Genomic DNA, 16,617 nt, shown 5'->3' on the forward strand with positions numbered 1-16,617 from the left:
TAATACTCCTTGAAACGTTTTGGGACGTTTCACTACGTTAAAGGTGCTTTTGGGCAATTGTGCACAAGATTTTTTTCAGCCATTCTGAATTAGGGGGGTAAAACTGATGTAAAGTCCCCTGAGCTTGGATCCACAATGTAACATTTACCCTCCCCCCCCTGTTATGTTGTCTAAATGCAGAGTCAAATTTCAGTGCTGCAGAATCGCATCGAGCAGTTGGAGCAGCTTTTGGAAGAGAACCACCAGATAATCAGCCACATCAAGGACTCTGTGCTGGAGCTGACAGAGAATGCAGATGGGCTCCCGGGCCTGCTCGCTTACCAGACAAACGGCTCTTGGGTTTTACCCACCGACAATCACCCGACCTTCCTCTCTGTGTCTCCGCAGGATTGCCAGTTTGCCCTTGGCAGTAAAGGGCAGAAAACCGACTTACAGGTAGGAAAACTTGATAATTCGCTGATCCAACATATTTCCGCTTCTAATCTGCACGGATCAATGACACTGTCCTTCATGCAAAGCCTTTGTGACATGATTATAAAATTCTGATTGCGAGGGTAGAGAGTGAATCGCCTTAATTTAAAACTGACAGCCTTCAACGTGACTGCAATTTTTATCCAGGCTCTATAATCTTTTCTGATTCCTTCTACTTCCCTGTTCACTCCCGATCTCTCCTGAAGGGGCTGACGGATGCTGCCTGGTACAGTCGTGTGCTTGGCAACTAGCCATTTTTCCAGTGTGATGCAGATGAAGTGGAGATTGTGAATTTTGGAATTGTGGCAAAGAAGCAAATTGCTGGAAATGTTTTGGGTGGGAGGGGACCCTTAAATGCCAGCTTGGCGGAAGTTGGTAGCACTGTAATGAAGGTTATGGGTTCAAGCCCCATTCCAGGATTTGGACACATAATCTAGGCTGACACTCCCAGTGTAGTACTGAGAAACTGCTGCACAGTCGGAGGTGGCGTCTTTCAGATGAGACGTTAAACTGAGGCCCTGTCTACCTCTTCAAGAGCCTGTGAAAGAACCCGTTGCACTATTCGAAGAGTAGAGGTGTGTTCTGGCCAACATGTATCCCTCGACCAACACCAGCACAAACAGGTTATTAGTGCTGTTTATGGGTCCTTGCTGTGTGCAATACGGCTGCTATGTTTGCCTACATAAGTGACTACAGTTCAGAAGTAGTCCGTCCGTTGGTTGCAAAGCACTTTGAGGATATGAGAGATGATTTATAAATGCAAGTTCTTTCTTATCAGGAAGGCTGTGAAAGTGCTTTCACGGCCTCCCAAAACCTGTACGGATAAAAATCTTCTACACCAAAACCTGGCCTGCATTTTCTGCCTGGTAGCTGTGAGAGGTTGGGCAGATCGTCCAGTCCCTGCTGCCCCAGGTGAAATGTGCTCGAAGTGCCGCACAGTGCTGTTTGTCCAGAAATACAAATTCCACGTTCAACAGCAGGCCTGGTTCTGGTCACTGAGACGGTGGTGATGTTCCAGCGGCGAGCCAGACTGATTCCTACTATCGAAGGACTGAGAGGTGACCATTCAGCAAACGGTATAGAAACGGTAAATTCTAAGTGCAGGTTCAAATTTAAGACTGATGTTCCTCTCACAAAAAGTGATCAATATGTGGAGCGGACCTGCAGCTCGGGTAATGGTGGGATCAATCAAGCAGCTCTCTCCTCTCTGACCTATATCACTCAGAGAAGGACAAGAGCAGAACTGTCATGGGATCACCATTGCCTCCAAGTCATGCACCGTGCTGACTTGCACGTCACCGTTCATTGATGGTCCTGAGATTCGCTCCTTAACCTTAATTAAATATTGGGAAGCCTGAAACCATTGTCTTTGGTCCCCCACCACAAACTGTGTTCCTAGCCACCGACTCCATCCCTCTCCCTAGCATCTGTCTGAAACTGAACCAGACTGTTTGCAACCTATGTGTCATATTCTAGCCAAATATCCACAGCTAAAATCGCCTATTTCCACCTCTAACATCGCCCGTCTCCGCCCCTGCCTCAGCTCATCTGCTGCTGAAACCCTCATCCATGCCTTTGTTACCTCTAGACTTGACCGTTCCAACGCACTCCTGGCTGGCCTCCCACATTCTAGCCTACATAAACTTGAGGTCATCCAAAACTCGGCTGCCCGTGTCCTAGCTCGCACCAAGTCCCGCTCACCCATCACCCCTGTGCTCGCCGACCTACATTGGCTCCCGATTAAGCAATCCTTCGATTTCAAAATTCTCATCGTTGCTTACAAATCCCTCCATGGCCTCGCCCCTCCCTATCTCTGTAATCTCCTCCAGTCCCACAACCCGCCCAAGATGTCTGCGCTCCTCAAATTCTGCCCTCCTGAGCATCCCTGTTTATAATCGCTCCACCATTGGTGTCTGTGCCTTCTGTTGCCTGGGCCCCAAGCTCTGGAACTCCCTCTGTAAACCTCTCCGCCTCGCTACCTCGATTTCCTCCTTCAGGGCACTTGCTAAAACATATCTCTGACCAAGCTTTTAGTCACCTGCGCTAATTTCTCCTTATCTGGCTCGGTGTCAAATTTATTTTTTTGTCTTGTAACACTGCTGTGAAGCGCCTTGGGACGTTGAAGGCGCTATATAAATACAAGTTGTTGTTAATGCCACTGTGGCAGCACCATGACCACAAGGACTGCGGAGGTTTAAGGAGAAGGCCCACTACCATCAGATCTACAATAAATATGGCCAACATCCCACATCCCAAAAACAAATATATATATTTTTAAACCACAATAGCTGGATGTTTGCAGAAGGACCTGTTCGTTCTTTCTGGGTGGATGAGCTAAGTTTACCTGGTTCATAGTTCCTGGTGTGAACACATTGTACCTGAATCCACAGTTACAGCAAGATTCATGCACATGACTTGCTCTATTGCTAAAGTAATTGGGTGAATAGGCACTAATGTTGAAGAAAGTGACCCTGATAGCATAGAATATTTTGTTGCTTGTTCATAACCAGATCATCTGATCCAAGTTTAAAAAAAAAATTAGTTCCTGGGATGTGGGCGTCGCTGGCAAGGTCAGCATTTATTGCCCATCCCTAACTGCCCCTTGAGAAGGTGGTGGTGAGCCACCTTCTTGAACCGCTGCAGTCCGTGTGGTGAAGGTGCTCCCACAGTGCTGTTAGGGAGGGAGTTCCAGGATTGTGACCCAGCGACGATGAAGGAACGGCCGATATATTTCCGGGATGGTGTGTGACTGGGAGGGGAACGTGGAAGTGGTGGTGTTCCCATGCGCCTGCTGCCCTTGTCCTTCTCGGTGGTGGAGGTCACGGGTTTGGGAGGCGAAGGCTGGTGAAGCAGCCTTGGTGAGTTGCTGCAGTGCATCTTGTAGACGGTGCACACTGCAGCCACGGTGCGCCGGTGGTGGAGGGAGTGAATGTTGAAGGTGGTGGGTAGCGTGCCGATCAAGCGGGCTGCTTTGTCCTGGATGGTGTCGAACTTCTTGAGTGTTGTTGGAGCTGCACTCATCCAGGCAAGTGGAGAGTATTCCATCTTGACTTGTGCCTTGTAGATGGTGGAAAGGCTTTGGGGAGTGCCCTTGATACAATTCTTCTACCATTGGATCTTGGGATATATTCTGCGTTTCCTCTAGACACTGGTTTTGTGAAGGTTGGGCTTCTGTGTTTGAAATTCTGCATCATGCAGCACATCAATATTTGCTTAACGATGTTGGTCGCATCATGTTTGAGGCAGTAGAGATTTATTTTTTTAAATACAGAAAAACCATGAACGCACAACATCTGAATTAAAAGCGGACAATGCTGCAAATTCACAAGATGTCCATCAACATCTAACCAGCCGTGGTGAGGTTCGGGTTCAGCACCTCTGAATCCGTCTCCTCTGATGCTAACACTGACAGATCAGCTGTTTTAATTTCCAGCATTTTCTAGTGGCATTGAGAATGTGTGAATTATGCATTAAGGACAAACTCGAGATAAGACTGATACCCAGAGTACCACGGATGTGTCCTTTGGGAAGCAGAACCTTCAAAACTACTGAACGTTTTCATTTTGAATTGTAATTAGTGCTGCCTTGCGGGGCGCCGTTTTTGTTCTGAATCAAATTATCTCGCAGCGAAAGCTTAAAATATTCATTGCAAATAAACAAAAGTAATCAAAGGCAACCTTGCTATGTTCCGAGGACGTATAATCACTGCTGGTAATTGGGATTAATGTATTCACTCAGTAACCAGATCCTGGAATGTGTGGCTTGAGGCTAGAATGAATGAAGGGATGCAGAATTCTGCAGTCGGCTGGGCTGGGAGAGAGAGAGTTAGGGGGCAGCCCCACGCTCGCCCACCCATGTTTCTCTGAACTTGGGGCAAGTGCCTTTGGTCAGCGACTAATCGCTTGCAACATTGATTTAGTAATTTCAAGCTGCAGTGTGCAAATACGGCTAAAGGCGGCAGTCTTGGTAAAGCCCCTGCTATTTTGTCCCATCAGATGCTGGATGTTTATTCCCTGTTGAAGTTCGATAACTTGGACGGTGGCGCTTGGAAGCAGGGCTTCGAGATCACGTATGACGAGCACGAGTGGGACAAGGAACCATTGCAGGTGTACGTGGTGCCCCATTCCCACAACGATCCAGGTGAGAGGAACACTGGAAGCTGATGCTATTTGGGAACGGGGGGAAATTGGTTTCAGGAGTCGTCTGGAGTTAATTTTATGAAGAACTAACTATGGCTCTGCTGGTTTTGTATTTCTGTACATAAGTAACGTATCTGGTGGCTTCATAAAAACATAGACTGCAGTTGTGGCCAGAGTAAGCAGTTACGATCCCTGGAACTTTGCTTGTGTGATAAGTCTAATGAGGGGGATCAGCAGTCAGCTAGCCTGTGTACCTGTAGCTGCTTCTATATAGGTTTTAGTCATGCTGGTATGTCGATCTCATCGAGCCACGAGCAACACTAGCCTAGACTTGCCACATTCGCAGTGGCTTGTGGTTGGGGAGAACCTGTTTCTTTTTAACAGTCTCTTGCGTCCGAGATTGCGGCTTCGAGTCCCGCTCCAGGACTTGAGCACATTCCCGGCTGGTGCGCCAGTGCAGTGCCGAGGGAATGCTGCACTGTCTTCTTTCAGATGAGATGTTAAACAGAGTCTGCTGGTTCTGGTGGACATTAAAGATCACATGGCACTGTTTGGGGTGGGGGATGGGGGGGTGGTGAAGGGGAGGGGAGGGGAGCAGCGATTTCAGGTGTACGGGCCATCATTGGTCCCCCAACTAACACAATGGATTAACTGGTCATTCATCTTATTGCCGTTTGAGATCTTGCTGTGTGCCGATTGACTGCTATGTGCATCTACAATTGTACAGGGCTTTGGTGAGACCACACCTGGAGTACCGTGCACAGTTTTGGTCTCCTTACCTGAGGAAGGACGTACTTGCCTTAGAGGTGGTGCAACAAAGGTTCACTAGATTAATCTGTGTCCTTTGAGGAGAGATTGCATAGATTGGGCCTACACTCTGTGGAGTTTAGAAGAATGAATGAAAGGTGATCTAATTGAAACATGTAAGATTATGAGGGCGATTGACAGGGTAGATGCTGAGAGGTTGTTTCCCCTGGCTGGAGAGTCCGGGACTAGGGGGTATAGTCTTAAAATAAGGGGCCGATTATTTAGGCCGGAGATGAGGGGGAATTTCTTCACTCAGGGTTGTGAATATTTGGAATTCTCTACCCCAGAGGGATGTGGATGCTGAGTCGTTGAGTATATTCAAGACTGTGATCGATAGATTTTTGGGCTCCAGGGCAATCCAAGGATATGGGGACAGGGCGGGGAAGATCAGCCATGATCTAATTGAATGGCGGAACAGGCTCGAGGGGCCATGTGACCAGCTCTTGCTCCTGATTCTTGTGTTCCTAAAATGGGTAATTCCTTGTATGTAAAGCACCGAGGATTGTTTCTGAGAGATGTGAAAACCCCGACGGTTATAACTCTCCGTTTCTGTCACACAGGCTGGATAAAGACCTTTGACAAATATTACCAGGACCAGACACAGCATATTCTGAACAACATGGTCCTGAAACTGCAGGAGGACGCGAGGCGCCGCTTTATCTGGGCCGAGATCTCCTTCTTCTCCAAATGGTGGGACAACATTGACACTCAGAAAAGGGCAGCCGTGCGCAGGTACGCTGGGGCAGGATGCCTCTCTTCACAATAGTTCTCTCGTAAAGGCACTGACTCGAGTTCGGAAGGGTGCCACAGGTCCCCGTCACCCTCCCATACTGTACCCAAGTAGCCAGACACAGGCTGTTTGACCTATGGAGGCATCACACACCAGCCTGACTCTGTTTTCTCCCAGTCTGTGTACTCGTTCCAGCACAGGTTACTGGAGACTGGTCAGATATTTTTATTAATCCGCCACCCCCTGCCATCTCCTTCCCTTGCCAAAAGACATTGGGATCGATTGTAACCAGAATTCATTCAGCAGAAGCAGTTATCATCTTGTCGCCTTGGTCAAGCTAAATTAGGAGTTGATGCTGTTTACTCAGTGACCAGCTTTGCTGTAGTGTGGCATTCATTCATTTTCCTTGCATTGTGCAGCTCTTCTTCAGATATAGCTTGATTTAATGGGTGCATTGCCTGATTTATTGGCATTTACCTGAATGCGTGTTGTTTGGTTCGATCACCAGGCTGGCAGCTAATGGTCAGTTGGAGTTTGTGACGGGAGGCTGGGTAATGACAGATGAAGCCAACTCCCACTATTTTGCAATGATTGACCAGCTAATCGAAGGACATCAGTGGCTGGAGAAAAATATCGGTAAGTGTCTACATTGACGAGGAATGAATTTGACATCGAGATGCTTATGGATTCGAGGGATTTTTCTTCTGGTGTGAATTTTGCACTCATGAAGGTACAAGGCATTAATCTTGAGATGGAATGTTTCCCCATTGTGAGCATCAAACTCTATATGATCATTTATTGCCTTTTCGCACAGGTAGATACAGAGTAAAGCTCCCTCTACACTGCCCCATCAAACACGACCAGGGCAGGTACAGCAAGGGGTTAGATACAGAGTAAAGCTCCCTCCACACTGTCCCATCAAACACTCCCAGGGCAGGTACAGCACAGGTTAGATACAGGTAAAGACTCCTTATTGCCACAACATTTGATCTCCATGTGTAACATTTGCCACTTCTTACACCAGTCCCCTTGTGGCGTTTTGAGTGAGGCAGCCAGTTCAGGGGTATCTTTGTGCAATGAGCCTGTGGTTGCAGTCCTTTCATGTGGGAGCTTTGCAGATCGGGCTGAATTGGAACCCAGATCCCAGAGATTAAAGACCTGACTGACCCAGTGGATCACTTGTTCCCCTTGAATTGAGGAGCTTCTAAAAGTGCACAGTCAATTTGCTTACCAACACTCATTGATAAGGCTCACGTGAAGGAGGGCAGGACACTGGAGGGCAACTGGCAGCTGTGGAATGACATTCAGCACCGAGAGCAGAGGAGCAGAGCATGTTTGGGGTGGGGGGGGGGGAAATCGGGGAGAGGAGATGACTAAATTTTAAAATACGTTTGAAATCCCAAACTTCTATTCCCTTTGACTGAAGTCAGACTACATTAAAAATAATTATCTGGTCATTATCACATTGCTGTGTGTGGGAGCTTGCTGTGCGCAATTTGGCTGCCGTGTTTCCCACATTGCAACAGTGACTACACTTAATTCGCTGTAAAGCGCTTTGGGGAAAGGTGCTATATAAATGCAAGTCTTATTTTAAACTGAATGTGTTAAAGTTTTTTTTTTTAGCTCTTGTATCTTCGTCCACTCGGGAAATGCAATGCCTTTGTTACTTTCCTTGTCGGTTACGGCTCTTTAGGTGCGATGTTTACCCCGTTGTTGATTTGGTGTTTACCCCGTTGAGTTCCCACTTCTCGTATTTGCAGGAGTGATCCCGAAATCGGGCTGGGCAATCGACCCTTTCGGACACAGCTCGACCATGTCCTACCTGCTCAAACGCTCCAACCTGACCAATATGCTGATCCAGCGAGTGCATTACTCCATCAAAAAACACTTTGCAGCCACCAAAAGTCTGGAATTCATGTGGAGGCAGACCTGGGGTAAGTGTGAGCAGCCCTGCAAGGAAGTCCGAGGAATGTTGAAAAGCTGAAATAAACACATAAACTGCTGGAAACGCACAGGGAGTCCTTTAGTTTCTGAAAGAGCAGCTGTCTCTCTCCCAGGTGCTGACTTCATCGATGTGTTTCCAGCATTCTCCCCCTCTTTGTTTTGTCTCTAAACTTGCAGATTATGGGAGAGGGAAAAGTCCATTTAATTGTTACTGGGATTCCTTAACAAATGGAGTGGACTGGGCCTGTACTCTCTGGAGTTCAGAAGAATGAGAGGTGATCTCATTGAAACATACAAGAGTCGGAGAGGGCTTGTCAAAGTAGATGCTGAGAGGATGTTTCCCCCGGGCTGGGGTGTCCAGAACTAGCGGGGGGGGGGGTCACAGTCTCTGGATAAGGGGTCGGCCATTTAATACAGAGATGAGGAATTTCTTCACTCAGAGGGTTTGCATCTTTGGAATTCTCTGCCCCAGAGGGCTGTGGATGCTGAGTCATTGAGTATATTCAAGGCTAAGACCGATAGATTTTTGGACTCTAGGGATATGGGGATCGGGCGGGAAAGTGGAATTGAGGTCAATGATCAGCCATGATCTCATTGAATGGTGGTGCAAGCTCGAGGGGCTGTATGGTTCACTCCTGATCCATATTGATTTGTGACTAAAATGAGTATTTTGCTTTGCCCTTGTTCCAGACACCGACTCGAGCACTGATATCTTCTGTCAGCTAATGCCATTCTACAGTTACGACGTCCCTCATACCTGTGGGCCCGACCCCAAAATCTGCTGCCAGTTTGACTTTCGCCGCCTCCCCGGGGGCCGCATCAGCTGCCCCTGGAAAGTCCCGCCGAAAGCTATAACCGATCTCAATGTAGAGGAGAGGTAGGAACTGACCAGGTGGGCCCCTGTGGCTTAGCTTGTCCTTTGTACTGATTTCTCTCTCACCGTTCGTAGGATAAAGCTTTCGTCTGTGTGACGGGAACGTTTAACTCTGATCCTCACTAGTCGGCCTTTTTTTTAGTATTTGTGTTTCTTGCCATCACTCGAGCTCTCTCTGCTCTCCACGCATGCCCGTGAGCGCACTAGTCTTGTCGGTTCTAACTGGGGTTGCAGTTGATTCTTGGGTCGATGAACTTAGATAGGTCGAATTGTTGTACCTGCTTGTGCAATCTTCGTCATGGGAGGACTGACTTCCTTGGAATTTGAGTGTGTTTTAAACTGTCCATGTGTTCTGTTCAGTCTCTTAAGAAGTTGGTTGATATCTCACTGTGTTAGGTTCTTCATGTGATTAACTTGTGGAACAGACCTCTAGGGGGGGAGCGGAGGAGTAAGGCAGGCTGGTAGTGGAGGCAAAAGTCCCTGCAATTATTCAAGAGCCGGTTGAATGCTGAATTAAGAAGGAAAAAAGACTTGCATTTCTACAGCGCCTTTCATGATCTCAGGACGTCTCAAAGTACTTTACAGCCAATGATGTACTTTTAGAGTGTAGTCACTGTTGTAATAGAGGAAACGCGGCAGCCAATTTGTGCACAGCAAGCTCCCACAAACAGCCATGTCATAATGACCAGGTAATCGTTTTAGTGATGTTGATTGAGGGATACATATTGGCCCCAGGACACCGGGGATAACTTCCCTGCTCTCCTTTGAAAGAACGCCATGGGATCTTTTACGTCCATTTGAGAGAGCAGACAGGACCTCGGTTTAACGTCTCATCCAAAAGACGGCACCTCCCAAGTGCAACACTCCCTCAGCACTGCCCCTCCGTCAGTGCAGTGCTCCCTCAGTACTGCCTCTCTGACAGTGCAGTGCTCCCTCAGTACTGCCTCTCTGATAGTGCAGTGCTCCCTCAGTACTGCCTCTCCGACAGTGCAGTGCTCCCTCAGTACTGCCTCTCCGACAGTGCAGTGCTCCCTCAGTACTGCCTCTCCGACAGTGCAGTGCTCCCTCAGTACTGCCTCTCCGTCAGTGCAGTGCTCCCTCAGTACTGCCTCTCCGACAGTGCAGTGCTCCCTCAGTACTGCCTCTCCGTCAGTGCAGTGCTCCCTCAGTACTGCCTCTCCGTCAGTGCAGTGCTCCCTCAGTACTGCCTCTCCGACAGTGCAGTGCTGCCTCTCTGACAGTGCAGTGCTCCCTCAGTACTGCGCTGGCGTGTTGGCCTAGATTTTTGTGCTCAAGTCTCTGGAGTGGGACTTGAACACAGAAGTGAGAGGGCTGCCCACTGAGCCACCGCTGATGGGAGTAGATTCTTGGTGAATGAGCTTAGATGGGTGGAATAGTCTTCCTTGTTGTATCTTGCCAGTTTTCCCACTTGCCGTACTAGGAACGTTGGATAATAACCTGAAGTGCAAACCACCCTTGATTGTTTTCCCTTTAACTCCACTCAGTCACTGAGGCCGATGGTAGAATTCTCCTATCCTAGTTGAGATCAACTAACACCACACAGATCAGTTGAATCCAGGACCTTGCTGTCCTAAGCTCCATTTACCCAACGGGAGGTGGGTTTTTGTGTTCCTAGTTTTGTTTTGCTGCTAATCTAGACGCACGTCGACCTTCCATGACTGTACACAGGGAGTCGAGAAGGGATGTGCAGTATTGGGCTCCGCACTATAGGAAGTTGAGGCTTCAGACAGGGTATAACTCAGATTCACTAGGATGCTGCCTGGTTATGAGAAAATACAAATATGAAAGTTTTGCAAAAATTGTGGCTCGAGAACAATGCAGATTATAGGACGATATGAGAAGTGTTTCAATATTTGTAAAAGGGTGGGACAGGGTGGATAGAAGCAGACTGTTTCTAGTAATTGAGGGGTTCAGGTCAAGGGGACATAGATACAAGATTAAATGTAAGACGTGAGCAAGAGAAGCTTCCTTAGACAGAGTTGTGAGGCTGTGGATTTCACTGAGTGATTGACACAGTTTCAGCCTCAATGTTAAAGATTATATTGGTTAGGTGGATGAAGGAGAAGAGGCTGTGGGGATATAGGAACAGGGTGGGTAAACCGATCGGCCACATGTAGGGTAAAGGTCAACATGACTGGTTGGGTTGAATGGCCTGTTTCCATGTTGGAGCTTCTGTGTAAGTGGAGTAAGGTTAGAGAGCGGGGCTAATTGGACCAGGCTATGCAGAAATAATTCAGTCCCCATTTTACTGTCTTGCATTCTGTTCTTGATTTTATAAAAGTTTCCATAATTAATGTCAGTGTTCACATTCACAGTGGAAGCTGCCTATCTAAATTTGTCCAGCTGTAATGACCTGCTCCTGACACTGGTACTGCAGTGTCTCCACTGGTGGGAAGGTGTAATTACAGCGTGATGATTACATAGGAAGTTTCTATTATTCATGTTGATAGGAAGTCTGTGCATATTATATATATATATATTCTGTCTGTCTCGATTTATTTAGCAAGATTCCATACTCATTGCTTTGAAATCCCAACTTCTGTTAGCATGTCGCTGTTATCCTGATGGCGTTTGCTTTTCCTCTAAGGAAAACACAGGTGATTGATGTAGTCTGTTTGTTGCTGATGACAATACTAGGCTTGCTCTTGCCTTCCTTCCACATCTGTTCTCTCTCACTACAGATTCTTCTCTCTCTTCGCTCAGGGCAAATTTACTCTTGGATCAGTATCGAAAAAAGTCCAAACTGTATCGCAGCAAAGTGGTTCTCATCCCTCTCGGAGATGATTTTCGTTACGACAAAGCTCTGGAGTGGGACCAGCAGTTCCAGAATTATGAGCGACTTTTCAACTACATGAACTCTCACCCAGAGCTTCATGTGCAAGTAAGTGCTCTGTCGAGGGTGAAATCTGGCTTCCAGTGGTTCAGTAGTAAACTCTTAATGCACAGTCGGCGCTGAGCTAGCTGGCCAGGGCAGTGGTTGAGGAAACCGTTGATTGCAGTGCCCCTGGATTAGGCAAGGGTAAGTTGCTGGGAGTTTCTCATCTAACAGCTTCTTGCAGAGAAACCTGGAAGTGCCTGGGCACTAGATGAGACCAAATTGGGCTCCGCTGTGATGCCCTCCACAGTTGGATAGCCTGCCAAAACTCATGCATGAATAACGGTTGCTGGGAAAGGTACTGGAGGGCACCCATAACAAATAAACCAGAGTCGGAAGTCAGCGTCTTGGGCGATGGGAGAAAAGAGGAAAATTTAAAGAGAGAAGGAAGCTGTGCATTCAGTCTCTGGGTATCCTCCCCTTGCACTGCTCTGACTGACCATTGGTTTGCTTTCAGGTGCAGTTTGGGACACTGTCTGAGTACTTTGATGCTGTTTATAAGAAGAATGATGTCAGCCCTGGAAGCAAGCCTCCATCCTACCCTGTACTCAGTGGGGACTTCTTCACCTATGCTGACCGCGAGGACCATTATTGGAGTGGCTATTTTACGTCCCGGCCTTTCTATAAGAATCTGGACCGAGTGCTGGAATCGCACCTCAGGTAAGGAGCCTTCAGCTTGTTTCGAAGGAGGGCTGTGTTTTTACTTGGAGTCTTCACGTTCTGGCTCACTGGAGAGGGATAATTCTTGGGAAAAACATCACATCCAAAGTATATGCGAGCCGTGGGGGGGGGGGGGGTGTCGGGAGGAGAGGAGAGAGATTGTTTTTGTTTAATGGAAAACAGCACAGGAGTTTGGGCACCCTCATTTAGGAACGATGTCAAGGCCATCGAAAGGCTGCAGGAGAGATGCACCAGGGTGATACCAGGGAAGAGGGATTTTATTTATGAGGAGAGACCAGAGAAATTGGGCTCCTTTCAGTAGAGCAGAGAAGGTTAAGATGGGATCTGTTAGAGATTCAGTGTTGTGAGGAGTTCCGATTAAGTATCTTAACCGATAAGGGAATAAGGGGTTATGGGGAGCGGGAAGGGAAGTGGAGCTGAGTCCATGATCGGATCAGCCATGATCGTATTGAATGGCGGAGCAGGCTCGAGGGGCCATATGGCCTACTCCTATTCTTTTATGTTCTTAAAGCAGGAAAAACTATTTCCACGGTTTGGTTACTCAGTCATTGGAGGACATAAATTTCAGATCATCAAAGAACGAAAGGAGAGGTTAGGAGAATTCTTTATACAGGATTGTTACAATGGTGGAAGCAGAGTAACCTTTGTACAGGAAGTGGATAAATATTCTATAAACAAAAGTATCGGGTAATACGGAGACAGGACAATGGATTGGGATTCAGCTCTCGGAACTAGTAAAATAAGCTGAATAACTTACTTCTGTAAAATTCTGTCAACTGGTGTGCGTTGGTAATTTTATGAAATGACCCCTGGCTGGCCTCCTGTAAAAACCTGTCATTTTATTGCAGAGCAGCTGAGATCCTCTACAGCTTGGCCCTGAGTCATGCTCGGCGCTGCGGTGCGGACAGTGAATACCCGGTTTCTGATTATAGCTCGCTGACAGAAGCTCGGCGGAACATAGGACTGTTCCAGCACCACGACGCCATCACTGGCACCTCAAAGGAAGTGGTGGTCGTTGACTACGGGATCAGGTATGCATCACGTCACGTCAGTATGGTAACCCGTCATCGTACTCCAAACCTAACTAATGAGAAATCCACACAAATAGGCTTCTTCATTGCCTGGAATGGAGTGTGCACAAGGGCAGGTTGCCTCGCTGAGGCTTGGGGACCATCTGCCCCCCTCCCCCGCAGAGTATAAAATGAATGAAGGGCACAATTTGAGATTAAAGAAATAAAGACTTGCATTTATATAGCGCCTTTCACGACCACCGGACGTCTCAAAGCGCTTTACAGGCAATGAAGTACTTTCGGAGTGTAGTCACTGTTGTAATGTGGAAAATGTGGCAACCAATTTGCGCAACCCAAGCTCCCACACACAGCAATGACCAGATAATTTGTTTTGCTATGTTAATTGAGGGATAAATATTGGCTAGGACACCGGGAAGCATTCCCCTGCTCTCTTACGTCCACCTGAGAGAAGCAGACGGGGCCTCAGTTTAACGTCTCATCCGAAAGACGGCCCCTCCGACAGTGCAGTACTCCCTCAGTACTGCACTGGAGTGTCAACCTCAATTTATGTGCTCAAGTCTCTGGAGTGAGACTTGAATCTTCTGACTCGGGCGATGGTGCTGCCCACTGAGCCACAGCTGACGCAAATGCTCCCAGCTCACCTTTAATTTCACAGGATCCTATTCCCATTCCCCAGCTGAGGAACAACCTCTGCTGTTTCACTGGGGTGTTTATTTTCAAATAAATGTTTCTGTTGCCGAACTGTGCAATAGTTGGCCTGGTTTATGAAGACCACTAAAGTCTTATTTCAGCAGTTTAAACCTGCCATGTAAACCCAGAAGGGTTTACATAAAGTTCCTGCTTATGGCTATGAGGAAAGATTGGATAGGCTGGATTTGTTTTCTTTAGAACAGAGGAGGCTGAGGAGAGACCTTATTGAGGTGTATAAAATTATGAGGGGTGTGGATAGAGTGAATAAGAAGGACCTATTTCCCTTAGCAGCAGGGCAACAACCAGGGGACATAGATTTAAAGTAATTGGTGGGGAGATGAGGGAACATTTCTTCCCCCAGAGGGTGGTGGGGGTCTGGAACTCACTGCCTGAAAGGGTGATAGAGGCAGAAACCCTCACCATATTTAAAAAGTACTTGGATGTGCACCTGAAGTGCTGTAACCTACAGGGCTACGGACCAAGAGCTGGAAAGTGGGATTCGGCTGGATAGCTCTTTGTCGGCTGGCGCGAACACGATGGGCTGAAATGCCTCCCTCTGTGCTGTAAATTTCTCTGATTCTATGATTGTAATGCTAAACACAAGGCTTTGATGGGACATTGTATAAACACAGGGCTGTTTTTCCTTTTCAGGCTCTTTCACTCCCTAATGAATTTGAAACGAGTGATCATTAATGCAGCTCACTTCCTGATACTCCAGGACAAGAAAAACTACAGATATGACCAGTCTTCACTGTTCCTACAGATGGTAAATTAACCTGATATTTAATCAAAGCTAAGCTCAGCTATTGCTAAGGCCATAACTGAGCAAGGGGGGGGGGAACCTATCCTTCAGCCAATTTTTTATCGTCTCCCAGGCAGAGTGTGGAGCCCCAGAAATCAGTGTTGGATTGAGAAATTCAATGCAAATTGGTCCAAATGAGTTCAACACTCATTTGCAGATGATGCCAAAGTAGAAGCAAGGATAAATCGGAGGAAGCAGCTTAGGCACGAGCTGGACAAAGTGTGAAGTAATGCACACGGGAAGTAAAGAAAGCGAATGTCACAGTTACTCCAGGAATCATGACAAAATTATTCATAGGTAGTCCCTCGAAACGAGGATGACATGCCAAAAAAGGGATGAGTTCACAGGTGTTTCAATGAAGGACCTAATACTCCGGATCCCGAACTACATCCTGAAGGGTGGAAGATGCCTGTGGGTGGATTTTTTTAACGTGGGGTGACCATTGCACACCAGTCACCACACGGGCTTGACAGAGCTAGGTCTTGGTCCAGTGGCAAGGGTTAACCAAGACGACAGGAGACCTGCTCTGCTGCACAGACCTATGTTGTCATACATTGATGAAACTAGCAAAGGACAAAGTTGGAAGTGATCAATGGGTTTTAGTGGATTCGCCACTCGACTGGTCCAGCCTATGTGGATTAGCAATCATTAAACCAAATAGAATTCTGAACCGGATAGCTCAAGTAGTAGAATACAAATCGGAGGAAGTTCTGCTCAATCTGTGTAAAGCTCTGGCAGATTGTATCTCCGGTACTGTTACTTTCTGATCACTGGGGCATGAAGCAAGACCTTCAGTTCAGAGAAGAACCACACAGCTAATCACCAGTCTCAGAGGATTGAGTTACAAGGATAGACTGGTGAAAGTGGGACTTGGAGATATATAAGATATAAAGTGTGGAAGAAGCAGATTTGGAAAACTACTTCAGGTTAAAGCCTGAGGGAACAGATTCCGACTAGTAAAAGCTACATTTCGGATCGATGTTGGGTGGTTCTTCCCTCAAGCAGTGCTCCTCACTCGCACGGACTTTGGGGTTGGGCAGTGGAGGTGAAAACCCCGGGAACAATTGGATGCTGCAGTGGAGAGACTGCAATGTGCCAGAAATTACACCTCGGGGTTTACGGTGGTTGTAGCAGCAGAGGAGTGAGCTGCAGAATTACTGGTTTTGGCTTTTATATTTATTCTGCTGCCTCCGAGCACCATCCAGTCTGCCGTGATTGGAAAAGGTGTCTCATCTCCACATCCCACTGCTGCACACTTTCTCTCTGTGTGATCTGTCACTCTCACGAGAGCCTATTGTAAGGACAGCTTCTGTTCCGTTCTCAGAGAATTTAACTTTTAAGGCTCCAGTTGAAAAAGAGTGCTCTCTCTCTCTGTCTGTCTTTGTCTTTGTCTTTGTCTCTCTCTCTCTGTCTCTCTCTCTCTCTCTCTCTCTCTCTCTGTCTCTCTCTCTCTCTGTCTCTCTCTCTGTCTCTCTCTCTGTCTCTCTCTCTCTGTCTCTCTCGCTGTCTCTCTCTCTGTCCCCCTCTCTGCCTCGCTCTCCCCCTCTCTGCC

At 47.4% G+C, this 16,617-nt stretch overlaps 1 protein-coding gene across 5 annotated transcripts in view; it reads left to right on the plus strand.

Annotated features, from left to right (window-relative positions):
- The window catches only part of man2a2 (mannosidase, alpha, class 2A, member 2), a 51,653-nt gene that overhangs the window by 6,593 nt on the left and 28,443 nt on the right, over positions 1-16,617 (plus strand). For 4 of the 5 annotated variants that reach the window (XM_070864923.1, XM_070864919.1, XM_070864920.1 and 1 more), the window contains exons 2-11: positions 181-435; positions 4,467-4,611; positions 5,978-6,149; positions 6,656-6,783; positions 7,908-8,081; positions 8,782-8,968; positions 11,690-11,867; positions 12,319-12,521; positions 13,391-13,573; positions 14,915-15,029. In XM_070864923.1, coding sequence (XP_070721024.1) covers positions 181-435; positions 4,467-4,611; positions 5,978-6,149; positions 6,656-6,783; positions 7,908-8,081; positions 8,782-8,968; positions 11,690-11,867; positions 12,319-12,521; positions 13,391-13,573; positions 14,915-15,029 — 1,740 coding nt within the window. Of the gene's footprint in view, positions 1-180; positions 436-4,466; positions 4,612-5,977; positions 6,150-6,655; positions 6,784-7,907; positions 8,082-8,781; positions 8,969-11,667; positions 11,868-12,318; positions 12,522-13,390; positions 13,574-14,914; positions 15,030-16,617 lie in introns of all 5 variants that reach the window. The other variant, XM_070864921.1, reaches the window with a different exon arrangement.

This window comes from Pristiophorus japonicus, chromosome 21 (assembly GCF_044704955.1).
Source record: "Pristiophorus japonicus isolate sPriJap1 chromosome 21, sPriJap1.hap1, whole genome shotgun sequence".
In the NCBI taxonomy this organism is placed as follows: Eukaryota; Metazoa; Chordata; class Chondrichthyes; family Pristiophoridae; genus Pristiophorus; species Pristiophorus japonicus.